The following is a 19,266-nucleotide window of genomic DNA, read 5'->3' on the forward strand; positions in this document are numbered from 1 at the left end:
TTTATGGATTCTACATAAATCTCACCTGCAAGTGTAAAACCATGTGTAAGTAGAAATTATGACCATTTCCTTCTCTGGTAGGAAACAATACATTGAAAGAAAACACAGAATATTGATGTGACCAAGTAAGACAAAGACTGCGTATCCAATACTTTAATATTAATATGTATTTTAATTAGAAATCACTATTTTCATATAATGAAAATGACTAGTGTAATGATCCAAATCCCTCATCCCATCACTGAATTACATTATTTATACATATAATACAGAGCAATTAGAAACCACAATATTAAAAAAAAAAATAATAGATACAAAGTATAGTTCTCTCCAACAGTTTCTTTTTATTCTGGGAATTGTGTACACCCATTTAAATTTCTCTACTAGCATTTTACTTAAGTGCAAACAAATTTTTATTTAAAAAAATAATCTAAGATTGCAGCTTCCATATTTAATTACATATCAAGCCATAAACGACTTGAATTTTTAAACAAGCCCATCCAAGGCTTTTAATTACTCTAACCATTTCAGGTTAAAAACAAAAATAAAATAAAATCAGTGCAATACACACAATGGTGAATTAACCATCTAAATTACTGGGGGTTTTCAATTAACATACTTTATTTTACACTATATATATTTATAAAGATTAAATTACAATAAACTTGAAAATATAAAGCAAGAAGGAATGAATGTTATATTTTTTCCACTGTATTTCCTAAGGAAGTGTGTTTTTAAAGAAATTCTTGGGTGAGCAGCCAAGAATAACCCATTATTTAGAATTTCTTTGCAAAGTATCTGTTGTTTTTGCAGATCCCCAATTTTACATTCTGCCATGTTAAAAAACTGTTGTTCTGTGGCTGAAGATCAGCTCCTGGTTCCAGTCATTACTTCTGGTCTTGTGGTGTATATTTCGCTAGCAGTAGTGTGATGGCTAAACTACAGTTCCACTTGGAGAATTGGCTTGGTTTTGGGATGATAATAAACCCTGTAAACAAAGCATTTTGATATTAATCCAGAAACAAGTGTCTCAAAATGTTCCCCAAATAATTTCCCCAAAAATATTCAAGTCTGAACAAAATGTAATTATGGATGTGAACCAGCTAAGATCATTAGACAAATAAAAGCAATTTTTTCACCAAAATGAATATGCTCTCATACTATATTACCATATCCAAAAGAGAACATAAATACACACACACACACACATTCCATTAAACTAATTTAAATGAAATCACAATACAGAAAAAATATTGGGATAAAAGCATTACCTCATACTAACCACTAACCAGAACAATTTATGTTGAAATTGTGATTTTCATAAAGAGGAAACCAACATTAAATGGTTAAAGATCCTATTTTTTTCTTATTTAAAAAAAATTAAATAAAAATTAAATGTAACGTATTTTTCAATTGCTTATGCTTTGTTTGCTATCTCAACATCACATCCAATTAACATTGCAATGTGTAATTGCTTTAACTTTAGAATACAGAGAAATCTCACATATATTCTTTTCAATATCATCTGTGGTAGCATTTGCCAAATAATTTGTAGAAAAAGTTCTCTAAACCCTCACAAAAAAGTATTAAATTCACAGTCGTAATAAATTGAAAAAAAAAGAAAAAAAAATGAAATATTAAGATTATAGTCCATACTAACAAGTGGAGATACTTTGAGAATGCTACTATGTGTAAATGCAAAGGAAATGGTGGTGCATATTAAATTATATTTATCTCAAAATGTTGTATGATACCAAATGCCTGTTTCCTACTACCCAAGTAGTAAAGATGGCTCTTGGATCCCCTCCACTTCTAAAGAACTTGCAGTTTAGGTACCTAATAAGCCATTATAAATATGCCTGATTATAAGATTATCTGGAAGACATTTGGTACTTGATACAGAGTCTAAAGGATTTCTTTTATTACCATGAGGGATAAAATTGGAACAAAGTTAAAATTCCTTATGGCAAGTGTTATTGCCTTCAGAAGGCATTCAAGAATTGAGTTTGTCTATGTGCTTTATGTTGATGGAAACCAAGTTGATTTAAAAAAAAAAAGTATATATATATATATTTATTTATATTTATTCATCCATCTATCTTATCTCAAAACCAATTGTAAAAATGGTGGAGACAAAATTCAACATGACATTTAAAATCCAGATCTATATACTGGCAGATAAAATGTCTAGATTTACCAGTAGTAGAGCTAAAATACCCATAAGGAAACAGAATTAAAAACAATTAAGGCTTCATCTGGAATAAGAAGAAACCTTAAATTTAAGATTATGGAAGGCTAAAGAATAACCACTGCACATCATTCTTTCTGTATGATTAAACATTTCAAGAATTCATCACAAGTGGAGCCAATATTCTATTTTATTGGAAGCAAAATTTCTTTGGCGGAAATGCAAAAATCCTGGTGATGCTTCAACTAACCTGGAAGATCGGGACAAAAAAGGTAGAGAATATAAATATCAGAAAAGCAAAAAACTAGGGCAGATCTGCAATAGCTTTGCTTTTTAAAGAAAAGAATAAAGCAACACGGGATGTATCTTGGAATCCCTTCCTTCTAGGGCTGTGTGATTAATCGCGATATTAAGGAATGCAAATTTTTAATCGCATGAGGTCGCGATTTTTTTAATGTAAACAAAAATGGTCGCTCATGAAAATCATGGGGGGGTGACCTCCTGAAAGAAAAGGTGCGCCAGCACTGCTACATAGTAATCATTCCTCAAGGGGGGGGCCGGACCAAAAGCAGCTTGTCACAACATAGAAGTTACTGCCGCCATTTTAACTGCCTTGTGTGCGAGTCCTGGAGGTAAGCTGCAGCTAGACTAGTAAGGTGGCAGGCATGCGGCCTATTCACCCTGCAAGAAGGTCAAATCTGCAGCACATATGGCTACTATATTAGTTAACTGTGTTTCACTCTGCTTTAACTTATAGTAAATGTACTACTCGTCTTTTGGAAAGACTACTATATTAAAAAAAAAAAAAAAACAACAAAAAACACACCACCAGTCTCCTATGTCCCATTTAACACACTGTCGAAAATGGGCATAGGAGAGAAAATGTTTTTTTCCCTTTTATAGTGTGCTTAACTGCTACTGTTGGTGCACTCACTGCTTATGCTTCCATGGTGCTCTTGTATGTGAGGCTGTGTCATGGTTGCCAAATTGCAACTATTTAAATATATTTCCCTAAATATTTATTTTATTGGTATTTAGTACTATTACTAGTGGTAACACTGGTGGTACTCTTAATGCTTTTGCCACTACTACTAGTCCTGCTGCAATAATTAAAGGGGAATGAAACCCAATATATATTGTTACTTAATGATTCCGACAGAGCATCCTACAATTTACTTCTATATTCTAATTTGCTTAGTTCTTTATTGATATTCTTTGATAAATAACAGTTGACTTGTGTAGGACTTCACTCTAGGCTCAGTTAGCTGCTGAATGCTGAGTGGCTACTGGATGCTTTGTCATAGGTTTACTGATGTGTGCTTGCTCCTTCTACAATATTAGATATTAGAGAATGAAGTCAAAATGTTTATAGAATGATGTAAATAGAAAAAGTTATTTAAATAATAAATATAACAGCAGCATAGAATTATTTTTGCTTTCATGTCCCTTCAAGTAAGCACTCATGTTCAATCAACAGCAAAGCATGTGTCATCTACATCAGCAGTCAGCCTGTCTTCTACAACTGAAAGGTCAGCCTCCTCCAGTCAAAAGCCAGTGTTGCCTCACTCTTAAACATGAGCAGCAAGCCCCTTGTTGTCTTAATATTGTGTAAGCCTGTGGTCTCTTGTCTCTCATTCAAGGTGACTGATTAATCAAGCCCATTGTTGTCTTTAATATCTACTTTGCAGTAACTCAAGTCCAAGAAGAAGAACTTCCAAAACATTCACTTATAACAGAGGGCCCAACAAGGTGGAGCTCAAGGCACCAGAGGATAGAGAGTTTTAGATCAACAGAGAGCATTGACTCTGTCTGCAGATAGAACCTGATATCTTGTTCCACAATGGCAGGACACTGATATTCTTCCAGCAAGGACAACAGTGTCATATCTGAAACCAGTTCTAGATCTATTAAACACAAAAAGATAATGGCCCTGGAGGAAGATGATTCTGACCTGACTAAGACACTGAAATCCAAAATTCTAGAATATATGAATATAAATTATGAAGATAGATACTCAAACTGTTAGATATGGCATTCCTAGATTCAAGACAAGCTACATAAATGTGGATAAAATTCAGTGTCTGTGCAGCACAAGCAAAATCCAGAATAGCAGCAGTCATACATGCAAAGCAAATGTAGAATACAGTGCTAGCAACTGCAGATGGTCCTCCTCCTCCTGCAAAAAAAAAGCAAGTCTTTAGGAAGCTTTTTTCAAGACTTACTCTGTTGCGCCATCTCTGCAACTTTAAGAAACCATAGCATAAGATCTTAACAGCTACCTGCTTTCTCCCTCCATTGATAGTGAGAAAAATCCTCTGCACTGGTGGAAACTCCATCAGATAAACTTTCCCAAATTGAGCAAGCTTGTACAAAAATATCTGTGTTCCTGGTACTAGTTCACTATCAGAGAGGGTGTTTATAAAAAAAAAAAAAGGTTATGTGGTGACCAGACAACGTTCATGATTGAAACCAGAACTGGTACATATGGGGGTGTTTTGTTTTTTTAGCAAGAAACCTTGATCACCACCAGTAAACAAGGACGGCTACTGTTTTGTACAAGCTCTCCATCTGAGAGTTTGCCTCTCATACAGACCCCCTAAATGTTTCACCAGAGTATGATATTGTCACCTCACCTCATTGATTCCCTCTTGTGTGCAACTGTGAATGCACTTTGTGCACTGCAGTCTGAAAGTAGAGATGGCCATAGCAAGTTTCAAATTTTAGAAACATTGTTTTATGCTCTAGTATTATTGTAAACAGTATGCTGCAGTGCTGCTATTAGTTGCTGGATGTTAAAATCAGGTTACAGGATTAACCTTGTCAGTGTCACATGGCCCATGTTTTCCTGGACAGTCACTTAGCTAAATGACTAACACATGCAGCAGTGTGCATTGTATACTAACCTTACTGCACTAACTTTAATGCTGCTGGACAGTAAGCACTTCAGTTTCTATATATACACTGCTGCATATGTTACTCATAACCACAGCTTGACTGCCCAAGAAACCATGGCCAATGTGGTAAGAACTAAGAACTGTAACCACAGCACAGGAAGCCAATTTTATTTAAACTTGTTTTGTTGTTTGTTCAATACAGACTGAGAGCATTAAAATACAATCAGAAACGTGTACTTTAAGATTCTCTACAGTTTAATACATTTTAATTGTTCAACAGTTATTTATAATAAAATCACAATTCATGTTGCAATCTTGATATTGTGACTGAAATTGCAATACTCATTTTTTCCCATATCGCACAGCCCTACTTCCTTCTGTCCATAGGAACAGATGTCTAAATATTTTTTTAAACCAGTGCTAGATAAATATGTTTAAAATCTAGGAGCCAGATATGTTTTTTTTTTTTTTTTTTTTTGGGGGGGGGGGGGGGGTTTATATATGCACACAATGTAGGCATGAAGCATGGATTTTGGGGAGCACCCATGGGTGCCTTGAGGGCTTCAACCCAGGGCCTAATTTTAAGGCGCCTAGGTTTGTATGGCCCTGATTTAAACCTTGTTCTGCTTTGAAGGCATATGTCCACTATGAACTAGGAAGTAATACGAATTAGATGCTTTCTTACAAAAGAGAATGTTTTCATTTATATGCCAGCATGCCAAGTCTTAAAAGCCAAAAACACATCTCATCCATACATTTTTGGATTTATTCCTGAGAATACCACCTCCCGTGAGCAGATCCCACCTGGGGGGAAAACCCCACTAGCATATGAAGGGGACAGTCCAAGTGATAAGGTCTAAGGAAGCTGTACTGGCACACAAACATTCTCACATAATACTGTACAAATAGAATTACATCCAAAGTGTCTCATAAAATCTAGCACCACCATGCTATCCCTTGGAATCTGCATGCATGGGAGATCACATGCATGCCCAAACAACCAATGTCCAGATTAAATACAAGCAAATGAAGACTCAAAATCTAGAATGCTTATGGAATAACTGATCTGCCATCCAAAAAGACTGAAGCCTCTGAAGGTATGCTCTGCTGATGCAGCTTTGACCAGGCTAGATCTGCACATAGATAGCCACAACACTAAAGAAACACTGACTCAGATATAATACAAAACACAAAGGCTCTAACAACTGCTGACTTACAAACAGACCTTGTCGGGGGAATGACAAATATTTTTTATTTATTTTTTAAATTGCAGTGTTTCTTATTAAGAGCTTTAAAAATAAGACAAATTTAAAGGAACCATAACATCTGCATAGTCCTGAAATATTTATATACAGTACATCCTAGGCACATCATCCTAGATCTGAAAAACATGGCATCAAACCTTTATGAATGGTCAAGGTCTGGTCAGATCTTTTAGATTTCTTCAAGAACATTGATAAAACAATCAGACTTTCAAAAAAAAAAAAAAAAAAAGTATGCACACAGACTTAAAAAGCACTTTATTCAGCATATGCGTAACAAGGTAAGCCAGTATGCTCGGATTTTAACTTTAGGTTTCTGGAAGGGCTCTAAGACACAGCTACACAAGACATACCATGACAACACTGCAGGATTTGAGTAACCGGTGAGTACTTGTGAGAAGCCAATCACAAAAAAGAAATAATAAGTTGAGTCTACTCTCAGAACAAGTATCAGAAAGCTTAATCTGGAACAAGGCTTCTTAACCTTATCTTTCAGGGTGCCAGGCATACCAGAACATTAGCTCTTGAGATATGCTAGAGTGCAATCCCCCAAACAAAAGATAACGTGCAATGGCTAGCAGAGACAGGGAACAAGACGGAATGAGAGAGAGACCAGCCAACTATAGTTATCTGCAAATACAACCGGGTAATTGATGGACAATGACATCAGGTTGACTGAATCACTACATCACTATTTTAAGAGACAGTCAAACCTTCCTTTCTGCAAATCTTCATCCATAACACAGAAAACAGATTTGTGACAAACAATAGTCAGACCATGGCTGGACATAGTAAGTTGTACTGACAAAATTCAAACTTTTCATTATCTGTGCAAAATAAAATTCTGCTGTATAAGAGCTTCCACTTCACGGAAAGGAAAAAAAAAAGAAAATAAATTTCTAGAGCTCTGAGAATTAAATTGGTTAAAAACAGCCTTGTGTACCCGATTAGAGCCAAAATGAAAGATAAAGATAACCAATGTTCCGGATTGTACGTTTTATATCTAGATTTGAAGTAATACTTTGGGCTTTTAACATCAATCCTGTATAGTAGATCAGTCACTTAGGGTTATTAAAGTGAAGGTCAATTTGGATGAATTAGTGCCCGGTTTTTAATAAACCTATTAAAAACAAGGGAACTTTAATTCATCAAAATTGACATTTCACTCCTTTTCTTAAAAAAAAAAAAAAAAACAAAACAACAAAACTTACCTTTTAATCCTGTCAGCCCGCTGCAGCGCTTCCTCCGCCTGTCGCAAGCCCTCTTCGCAGGTTCCAAAATGACGAATCTGGCTTCCTTTGCATCAGGTCATGATCCCCCCGGGGGGGAAGTCGTGATTGGAGGAAGCCAGATTCGTCATTTCTGACTTAAGAGGCTTCTGACGGCCCGGGGAATCGCTGGAGCGGTATTCAGGATGGTCAATTTTGATGAATTAAAGTGCGCTTGTTATTCATCCAAATAGACCTTAAGCATTCACTTTACCTTTAAATTGAACTAGTAGAGAAGAGACACTAAGGAACTTCCAAGAATCATCGATTTTTCAGTGAACGCTTAACTTCACTTTTTCCTTGATGAAATGTGTTTGTCAATTTCTAGCAAACTTCTAGAAAATCATCATGATGTAACCATTTCCCTAGATCAGTGGTTCCCAAAGAAAGCTGTACTGCCCCCTGGTGGATGGTGGGATTACTGAGGGGGTTACTAATGGGCATAAGAGGTAGAAGGGAGGCACTGGAATTATCATAGGGGGTACTAGTAGGAAAGGAGCAGAAGAGGATGCTAGTGGGCCCTTCCAAATACCATAATTTGTTGTGGTTTATCCTAGATGTGAGAAAGTTGTCTTGCTTTGCACTTTAAATACAAAGTTTAACTGCTCTTTGTCTTCAAGGCTTTTTTTCTATGATGGTTCAGGTTTATCAGCAACTGAAACTTTCTATCACTATGATAAATTGCAGCCACTTGTACGGTTTGCTTGCATTCCTTTTTGTGCCAAAGCTGTATATTAGCACATATCGACATTAACTGCACTGTTTAAATTCATTGTATTGTAGCAGGAAACAGCTGGTGGTGCACTTCATAGCACGTTGGTAAGTAGAATACACTTTAACAGTGATTTATTGGTGCAGTAGTACAACTATGCTCAAAGCAAATAAATCAACTCCAGATCTTCAACTATGGCGATTTAAGACTCCTGCCAAGTGGCATGAAACCAGAGGTTAGGAAACTTATTTCAAAAACCTAATCCAATGGATGGGCTTGATGAACAGTGAATTACTAAATGTGGATCATAAGAGTCTTGCACGGTGACTATCAACTTGAAAAAGATAACTGTTCAAAGTTTAAATTGTTTTTAAAATTTGAATACAGGTAATACCTCCCTTTACAACGCTTCGCTAATACAGCGCTTTCTGGAGCTGAAGTTCAACCTCCAAGGATTTTGAAACAGTGCTGTAATCATCGTTAGATTGTGAGAAAAAGTCATATTATGATTAAGGGCATTTGAGCCCGAAATATCATGGATTTGTGTGTCTTGGTACAATAAAAGCAGATATTTGTTTATAAATGGATGTGCTGCTTGAAATTTTTTGTATATAGTTATTAAGGTCTGGCGGACCCGATTCGACACTGCGGATCAGGTCCGCCAGACCTCAAATACGGCGAGCAATACGCCCGCCGTATTCAGCATTGCACCAGCAACTCAAAAGAGCTGCTGGTGCAAGGCCGCCCCCTGCAGACTTGCGGCCAATAGGCCGCCAGCAGGGGGTGTCAATCAACCCAATCGGGTTGATTCCGGCGATGTCTGTCCGACTGCTCTGAGCAGGCGGACAGGTTATGCAGCAGCGGTCTTTGTGACCACTGCTTCATAACTGCTGTTTCTGGCGAGCCTGCAGGCTCGCCAGAAACATGGGGCATCAAGCTCCAATGGGAGCTTGATAAATATGCCCCACAGTATTTATTAAATACTAATTGAGTACTGTGCTGGTGTTAAACTAAACAGTGCTATTGCACCCCTAATATATGTTAGATCAAACATGTTTCAAGTCTTTAAACACAATGGCAAATGAAAAAGCTAAAACTGCTTTGTTTCAATTTAGGGTGGTTTTCACTTTACAGCGGGGCTACGGTAAATAACCTGCTGTATGAGCGGGGTATACCTGTATGTCCGTAAAATTTGACTACTCCTTTAGACTGTATTGTGTCATCTTTATTAAGGATTGTGAACTGCTGGGGTCCCATTTAAAACTACTTCTACTTAACCTCTCTGCCGCCTCAAGGCTCAGAGTTAAAATCATACTGATCATATCTGATCTGAATAATTGACGAGCCCTGCTCTCACATGATTTGCTGTGCGAGAACAGGGGACGCAGATGCACAATTGCATGTAGGCAGCGGCTGCTGCCAGAGATCACCACAATGCCCAGCGGAAGAAGGTTCACAAGGGTGATCCTTGTGCATCAGGGCTTTAACAAATGGAACCCCTGGTCTGAATATTTTTATGGCCTTTATTAGAGGGGCGCTGATAGTAAATTTATAGAACCAAGGGAGCAGTGACCTGAAAAAGTTTGGGAACCACTGCCCTAGATGAATGATCTATTCTACCTTTCTGATGATGTATCATTTTTCAGAAGAACACACACAATTCACTAGAAAACTAGTTCTACATGAAAAAAAAATACCCTACTTATATCCCCTATTATAAGATATGCAACATTATGTGCATTGTAAACCTAAAACATTTCATAAGTTCACAGAAATTAAAAATGGTTCTTTCATTTAACAATGTTGCCAATACTGCTCTCAATGTCCTATGATGCATAAAGCACAAACTGCGACAACATAAAACCTACTTACCTGCATTGCATTTCCCCCCACACTGTACAGACCACCTTGTGCACCATTTTTGGTACTGCATACTCATCTCTCAGAAACATTTGAAATTTTATTTGTGATTTTTCTTTATTTACAATATATGAAAAAAATAGACAAATTTGCCAACAGACTAGTGCTTCCAGAACAGCAATTCTCGACCAGTGTGTCAGGAAATCTTGATATGTTCCTTAAAGTGTCATAAAACATGTTGAGATCTGGGCATATTCTAAAAGGGCTAATTATGTAAAAAAATAGTTTGCATAAAAAAAATTGTTTAAAAAATGCTGACAAGTATTTTAAAATAATTTTCAAAAATAAGCATAATGACTTACATAGCTGTGTTTTCTGGAGTAGACCGATCCCCACCCCCATTATCAGTGTTTAACATCAGAAACACAGGCATTGTATTTTAACTGAGTTCACTGCAGCTTATTGGTTTCTAGGCATGCTCCAGCAGATGACTGTTAATGTCTTGCATTCTACCAAAGCAACAATAGATATAGATGCAGCCATAAAAGGAATTGTGTGTGGGGGGGGGGGGGGAGTTAGAGCTGTACAATTCGGACACTTAAAAGAAAGGGTTAATGGCGAGGCACTGCAGCATAAATTTGCAGGTAAAGTAATTAAAGTACATATTATATTTTGTCTCTATCCCAACTTGTTTTTGTTTGTCCCTTTGAAGCAGAAAGTAAAAGGGAGGTGAGAAACTGGTTGGATGCTCAAAAAGGGGTTTACTTTGTGAGGGGGTGTAGAATCTTCTACTGTACCCTTAATTTAGAAATATGGACACAATTGCAGTTTTCATTGCTCACCTCTAAACATTACCTTAAATTCTGAAGTTTTCAGAAGATTAAAAAAGGGATGTGCTAATGTAATAATGACATGCTCTAATTTGTTAGAGCATGTCATTTTTGTATTACCAACCCTAGTTAACTATGTATTATATGACCAGGAGCTGCAGTCACCAAAGAAACCCACCAACCACTGTGTGTGTTCATGTGCAGTATCTACAATGCGTGAAGATCAAGAGTGTAAACTTTTCCTATGTGTTTTTTTTTCCCGGGTGTAACAAATGATAAGGTTGAGAACCACTGTCCTAGACACAATTGAAATAAACAATGTTATTTATATGGGGAGGGAAGAGTCCATTTACTAAGTATTTACAGGACAAGAACAGTTAACCTGCAATGTAACGACCCAATTTATAAGGAGCCCTGGTCTGTATAGTAAGACAGTGACAGCTACCGACATAGCTAGTTTATATCAAGAGTTCATACAGGATTTGTTATTTAAAAAAAAAAAAAAAAAAATCTATGTGGGGAAGTTGTGTAGCTAAAAAAAAGTTTAAAAAGAATGAGAATAATGAAAATTGCTTGTTTAGAGGGAAAAAATAGAAAAGCACTTTGAGACAGTATTAATGCATATCTAAAATACATATACAATGCTTGCAGTCCAAATGGACCAAGTTTGTTTTTAACTACACATACAAATCTTTATTAACTGTTAGACTTGAAAGCTGTTGAAACACAAACTGACGGCTTATTAGTCACTGATAAAGGTTATGGAAATTAGAGATTTTACAATATTCAAATGTTTTAGTAGATATGTAAATACAAAAAGTGAGCTCCTGAATGTTTAAGTGAAAATATTACCATGATATGAAAGCACTTTTTTTTCATAATATGAAAACCAGCCGATTATATGTGGATGAAGGCTAAAAATGGAAACCTTTAAAACCTTGGAAAACATGAAATTTGTCATGTGGCATAATAAAGACTTACACATTGAAAATACTAAGGAAATCAAGGTAACCGTTTTATTTACATAAATACAGATCTTAGCTTAATAGAATAAATCTTATATCCAAGTTAAGTTTCTCTTTAGAATAGTAGATACACTTCTTCAGAACATTACCAAGTGCTTAAATTTCCCAGTACTTGAGTGGACCACAATCCATTCCATGCAATCCTCTCTAGCACTTTAAATAAACTTCAAACTGCCAACAACAAATTTTCCTGCACAGTTTTTTTGCTGGGGAAAACACAATCTTTATATTTTACAATGTACAGTGCTTTTGAAAAATGGAATTTATCTTTGGTTGGCACAATATGCTTAAATATTACATGTATTTTTTTTATTTTTTTTCAAAGTATAGTATAATGTGGCAAAATTTCAAATGATTCAAAACAGTATGACATGCAGTAACCAAAATGTCTCAAAATAATTTTTTGTTCATATATTAGATGGATAGAAGAGTCAGCATTTTCCCACAAAGTTAACTATGCAAGTTCTACATCTTCACTCAGCATTAAGGATTAAAACTTACCACTTTACCAGGCCTTGCCCATGTGCAAATAAATCCTTCCTGACAAGCAGTGACTATACAGTCTTCAAGAAAAATTAGGACAGTCAGTCTTTCATGTGCTATCTTTTTACAGATAAGAGGCTCTAACAAAGGAACATCTTCCATCCTGGGACAGAGAGGCGTTCCCAAAGTTTTAGCTGGGTCCGATTTGTTTTTAGTAACCAAGTTCAGTTTGTCACTACTCTTGCTAGATATGTGTCCCATACTGTGGTTTCTCTTGTGGTCTTTATCATGATGCCTTTCCTTTCGATCATGGAGAGACAGAGTAGCAAACTTGGTAACGCCAGCCGCATTGGAGCTGTCCACACTACTTTTACTGCCAGTATTAGACACTGCAGAATGGGGAAGGCTATTAGACCTAGGAAGAGGGGGAGGTATAGAGTTGCCTGGTGTACTGATACTGTTACCATTGCTTCCTGGGTTTGGTCCACCACTACCTGCAGGTGGACTGGTGGCATTCATGACATTTGTATGTGTCCTTGTTCTTGAAAGAGGCTGATGGGGGAAAAGAATGTCTTCTGTAAGGTCCCATAAGCACAGCTGTGTGTCTTGGCCTACTGAGCCAAACCTATATGTCACACTAACTGGACGACTGTCTGTAGAGTTCCTTTTTGACAATCTTGACTGTGTACTATTTGCTCTGTCTCTGCCAAAATTAATGATGCTTTGGAAATCTTCATCGCTTCCACTAAATTCCATAGGGTCAGTCTCTTCTACACTAGTGGTATTGGGGTCAAATGCTACAACGCTGACCCAAGATTTATGTCCCTGACCTCGGGCTATTACACGACAGTCCACAAATGACCAAACAGTCACTAAGTCATCCTCTCCACCTGTTACAATATACTTCCCATCAGGGCTCCAACATACACAGAGCAGTCCACCAAAATAGCTTTTCATTGTACCATGCATTTCCAAGGAATCAAAATTAAACACACGGAGAAAGCCATCTTGGCTTACACAGGCTAAGAATTTTCCATCTGGGGAAAAAGCAAATTCATTTAGGGCACCCTCTCCAACAGTCCATTTCAGTATTGGATTTCTTGTGGACTTGCTCTTGCATGTATGAACTGCAAAGCTTTCTCCTTGTTTAAGTAGCTGGTAATGTGGAGCCGTAGTACCGCACGTGTGTTCCACATTATACATGTACATATTCCCACTGGAATGAGCTACAAAAAAGAGACTTTCGGATCCTGGAACCCATTTCACACAGGTTACTCTAGACTTGTCTATTAGTCTCTGTTAAATACAAAATGAGACAAGGTAAGAGTTAACAAAAAGGACAGAATATAAAACTTAAAATATAATTGTGAATAATATTAAAAATATGAAGAGAATGAAAACTAACAAATAATTCAAATATTAAAAACATTCTAAATCAAAACATTAAAAAAAATACTTTGACAGTTTTTATAGCTTAAAGAATACAGTACATTTTTTACACAAATTAAATCTGCACTAACCTGAATTATACCTAAACACATCTATCTCCTACTGTTAAATCCCTTTCTTCACATTGACTGTGGTTATGAATCATCTGATTAGTATTGTCACTCAAAGGGATATGAAAGAGTGCTCATTTAGTTTTGATGTAACTTTTTTTTAACATAAAAATAAACAGATTGCATAAAACACAGCAAACAATTGACTTGTTTTCATGCAAAATGAGCACTTACAAAATCTAAGCCACTGCGTTTAGTGAAATAAGAGCAGACATTACAGAATTTGAGCTCTACTGTCACAAGTTTTTTGCAGCAAAAGCCCTTTACTGCGCACAGGCTATAAACTGACCACAGCTAGAAGAGGTGTCTCCTAGCAACCATGTCAAAAGGAAAAGCCACTCATTCACTTTAATGTAGAGACCACAGAAAGTAATGGATTCTGCACAAACTAAGTTAAAAAAAAAAAGAATAAAAAGACCAAAAAACTTAAATTCTGTTTGTGTTCTTTCGTGTTCATGGCACTAAATGAAGTTTGAAGAGATTCATTACCACCAGTGTAATGGGTGGTTCTCACATTTCTGCGGGATACCTGCAGGACACCCTAGCAAGGAGGAAAGGGTAAAGGCCCATGAAATCCAAAGCCAGCATTAGAATAATAAAAAAAAGGATAACAATGAAGAGACCCTAGTTGAGGCTATGGAGAGGGTGAAGCCTGGCTATTATCCAAGTAGTAATAAGCAAGAACAGACTGTCAGGAAAGAAGCAGCAAAAACCTGAGGAATAATCAGGTTTTCATACAAAATCAGAAAATGGGCTAGCTACAATCTAGGATAACGTTCTCTAACCAGTATGTGTGCCTGGGAGGCTAAGGGGTGGACTCAGGTGATCAAAGAGCTGCTTATGAGGTTGAGAATACACTTTAGACATTTCAGTATAGATAATGTATGAGCTCTTGTCCAAAGGAAGAGGGTATAAAGATGGATGTCAGAAAGGTAGGAGACATATCTATAGTAGCTGCAGTTTGGCTTAAATGGGAATGTGGATCACGGTAAAGACCCTTGGGTGAAAGAGAACAGCCACAAACTGAAACTGTTGGTCAGTGTAGTGAAGCAGAGAAATCTATGAGTGGGATAGCTATACAGGTAGGCAACTGGGGTTAGTAGTAGACACGCATTCACCTGTTTCCATAGTCCACAGAATTGGATTAAAAGGAACAAGAAACAATTTTTCATTTAGGATTCAGACGGAAAATTGTTATAATCTGCATACTAACTGACATGTTATTAAATTTGCTACATTCTCTTGGTAACGATTGCTGGAAAAACATAATTTATGCTTACCTGATAAATTTATTTCTCTTGTGATGTATCGAGTCCACGGATTCATCCTTACTTGTGGGATATTCTCCTCCCCTACAGGAAGTGGCAAAGAGAGCACCCACAGCAGAGCTGCCAATATAGCTCCCCCCTTAGCTCCACCCCCCAGTCATTCGACCGAAGGCTAGGAAGAAAAAGGAGAAACCATAGGGTGCAGTGGTGACTGAAAGTTTTAAAATGAAAATATATATGCCTGTCTTAAAAAACAGGGCAGGCCGTGGACTCGATACATCACAAGAGAAATAAATTTATCAGGTAAGCATAAATTATGTTTTCTCTTGTAACATGTATCGAGTCCACGGATTCATCCTTACTTGTGGGATACCAATACCAAAGCTTTAGGACACGGATGAAGGGAGGGACAAGACAGGGACCTTAAACGGAAGGCACCACTGCTTGTAGAACCTGTCTCCCAAAAATAGCCTCTGAAGAAGCAAAAGTATCGAATTTGTAAAATTTGGAAAAAGTATGAAGCGAAGACCAAGTCGCCGCCTTACAAATCTGTTCAACAGAAGCCTCATTTTTAAAAGCCCATGTGGAAGCCACAGCTCTAGTAGAATGAGCAGTAATCCTTTCAGGAGGCTGCCGTCCAGCAGTCTCATAGGCCAAACAGATGCTTTTCAGCCAAAAGGAAAGAGGTAGCCGAAGCCCTTTAACCTCTCCGTTTACCAGAATAAACAACAAACAAAGAAGATGTTTGACGGAAATCTTTAGTTGCTTGTAAGTAGAATTTTAAAGCACGAACCACATCAAGATTGTGCAACAGATGTTCCTTCTTAGATGAAGGATTAGGGCACAAAGAAGGAACCACAATCTCTTGATTGATATTCTTATTAGAAACAACCTTAGGAAGAAACCCAGGTTTGGTACGTAAAACCACCTTATCTGCATGGAAAACAAGGTAAGGTGAATCACATTGTAAAGCAGATAGCTCAGAAACTCTTCGATCCGAAGAGATAGCTACTAAAAACAAAACTTTCCAAGATAGAAGCTTAATATCTATGGAATGCATAGGTTCAAACGGAACCCCTTGAAGAACTCTAAGGACTAAGTTTAGGCTCCATGCCGGAGCAACAGGTTTAAATACAGGCTTGATTCTGACCAAAGCCTGACCAAATTCTTTAACGTCTGGGACATCTGCAAGACGTTTGTGAAGTAGAATAGACAAAGCAGATATTTGTCCTTTTAGGGAACAAGCAGATAATCCCTTCTCCAAACCATCTTGGAGAAAAGACAATATTCTAGGAATCCTAATCTTACTCCACGAGTAACCTTTGGATTCACATCAATAAAGATATTTGCGCCAAATCTTATGATAAATCTTCCTGGTGACAGGCTTTCTAGCCTGAATCAGGGTATCAATGACCAATTCAGAGAAACCACGCTTTGATAAAATCATGCGTTCAATCTCCAAGCAGTCAGACACAGAGAAATTAGATTTGGATGTGTGAACGGGCCTTGGATTAGAAGGTCCCGCCTCATTGGCAGAGTCCATGATGGAACCGAGGACATGTCCACTAGGTCTGCATACCAAATCCTGCGTGACCACACGGGAGCTATCAGAATTACCAAAGCTCTCTCCTGCTTGATTCTGGCAACCAGACGTGGGAGGAGAGGAAACAGTGGGAATACATAGGCCAGATTGAAGGACCAAGGCACTGCTAGAGCATCTATCAGTACCGCCTTGGGATCCCAAAACCTGGACCCGTAACGAGGAAGTTTGGCATTCTGACGAGACGCCATCAGATTCAATTCTGGTGTGCCCCATAGCTGAATAAGCTGGGCAAATACCTCCGGATGGAGCTCCCACTCCCCCGGATGAAAAGTCTGACGACTTAGAAAATCCGCCTCCCAGTTCTCTACTCCTGGGATGTGGATTGCTGAGAGATGGCAAGAGTGAACCTCTGCCCACCGGATTATTTTGGTTACCTCCATCATCGCTAGAGAACTCCTTGTTCCCCCCTGATGATTGATATAAGCTACAGTCGTGAGGTTGTCCGACTAAAACCTGATTAATTTGGCCGCAGCAAGCTGAGGCCACGCCTGAAGTGCATTGAATATCGCTCTCAGTTCTAAAATGTTTATCGTGAAGAGAGCTTCCTCCCGAGACCATAAGCCCTGTGCTTTCAGGGAGTTCCAGACTGCACCCTAGCCTAGCAGGCTGGCATCTGTCGTTACAATGAGCCACTCTGGCCTGCGGAAGCACATTCCCTGAGACAGGTGGTCCTGAGACAACCACCAGAGAAGAGAATCTCTGGTCTCCTGGTCCAGATGCAGTTGAGGAGATAAATCTGCATAATCGTCATTCAACTGTTTGAGCATGCATAGTTGCAGTGGTCTGAGGTGTAGACGGGAAAAACAGAATTTATGCTTACCTGATAAATTACTTTCTCCAACGGTGTGTCCGGTCCACGGCGTCATCCTTACTTGTGGGGAATATCTCTTCCCCAACAGGAAATGGCAAAGAGTCCCAGCAAAGCTGGCCATATAGTCCCTCCTAGGCTCCGCCCACCCCAGTCATTCGACCGACGGACAGGAGGAAAAAATAGGAGAAACCATAGGGTGTCGTGGTGACTGTAGTTAGAGAAAATAATTCATCGGACCTGATTAGAAAACCAGGGCGGGCCGTGGACCGGACACACCGTTGGAGAAAGTAATTTATCAGGTAAGCATAAATTCTGTTTTCTCCAACATTGGTGTGTCCGGTCCACGGCATCATCCTTACTTGTGGGAACCAATACCAAAGCTTTAGGACACGGATGAAGGGAGGGAGCAAATCAGGTCACCTAAACGGAAGGCACCACGGCTTGCAAAACCTGTCTCCCAAAAATAGCCTCCGAAGAAGCAAAAGTATCAAATTTGTAAAATTTGGCAAAAGTGTGCAGTGAAGACCAAGTCGCTGCCTTACATATCTGATCAACAGAAGCCTCGTTCTTGAAGGCCCATGTGGAAGCCACAGCCCTAGTAGAGTGAGCTGTGATTCTTTCAGGAGGCTGCCGTCCGGCAGTCTCATAAGTCAATCGGATAATGCTTTTAAACCAAAAGGAAAGAGAGGTAGAAGTTGCTTTTTGACCTCTCCTTTTACCAGAATAGACAACAAACAGAGAAGAAGTTTGTCTGAACTCTTTTGTAGCTTCTAAGTAGAACTTTAGAGCACGGACTACATCTAAATTGTGTAGCAAACGTTCCTTCTTTGAAACTGGATTCGGACACAAAGAAGGTACAACTATCTCCTGATTAATATTTTTGTTGGAAACAACCTTTGGTAGAAAACCAGGCTTAGTACGCAGAACAACCTTATCTGAATGGAACACCAGATAGGGTGGAGTACACTGTAGAGCAGATAACTCAGAAACTCTTCTAGCAGAAGAAATAGCAACCAAAAACAAAACTTTCCCAGATAACAACTTAATATCTATGGAATGTAAAGGTTCAAACGGAACCCCTTGAAGAACTGAAAGAACAAGATTTAAACTCCAGGGAGGAGTCAAAGGTCTGTAAACAGGCTTGACCCGAACCAAAGCCTGAACAAATTCTTGAACATCTGGCACAACTGCCAGTCGTTTGTGCAGTAGGACAGATAAAGCAGAGATCTGTCCCTTTAGAGAACTTGCAGATAATCCTTTATCCAAACCTTCTTGTAGAAAGGAAAGAATCCTAGGAATCTTTATCTTATTCCATGGGAATCCCTTGGATTCACACTAGCAGATATATCTTTTCCATATTTTATGGTAAATCTTTCTAGTTACCGGTTTTCTGGCTTGAACCAGAGTATCTATCACGGAATCTGAAAACCCACGCCTTGATAGAATCAAGCGTTCAATCTCCAAGCCGTCAGCTGGAGGGAGACCAGATTTGGATGTTCGAAT

At 38.2% G+C, this 19,266-nt stretch overlaps 1 protein-coding gene across 3 annotated transcripts in view; it reads right to left on the reverse strand.

The window, feature by feature from the left end:
* Window positions 1-324: 324 nt before the first annotated feature.
* Window positions 325-19,266, reverse strand: part of WDR20 (WD repeat domain 20) — a 122,902-nt gene continuing 103,960 nt past the window's right edge. For 2 of the 3 annotated variants that reach the window (XM_053697437.1, XM_053697438.1), the window contains 2 exons: window positions 12,541-13,818; window positions 325-988 (listed from right to left, as the gene is read on the reverse strand). In XM_053697437.1, the coding sequence (XP_053553412.1) occupies window positions 935-988; window positions 12,541-13,818 (1,332 nt within the window). In that variant the 3' untranslated portion in view covers window positions 325-934. The remainder of the gene's footprint in view (window positions 989-12,540; window positions 13,819-19,266) is intronic. The other variant, XM_053697439.1, reaches the window with a different exon arrangement.

Source organism: Bombina bombina, chromosome 1, assembly GCF_027579735.1.
Source record: "Bombina bombina isolate aBomBom1 chromosome 1, aBomBom1.pri, whole genome shotgun sequence".
Lineage (NCBI taxonomy): Eukaryota > Metazoa > Chordata > Amphibia > Anura > Bombinatoridae > Bombina > Bombina bombina.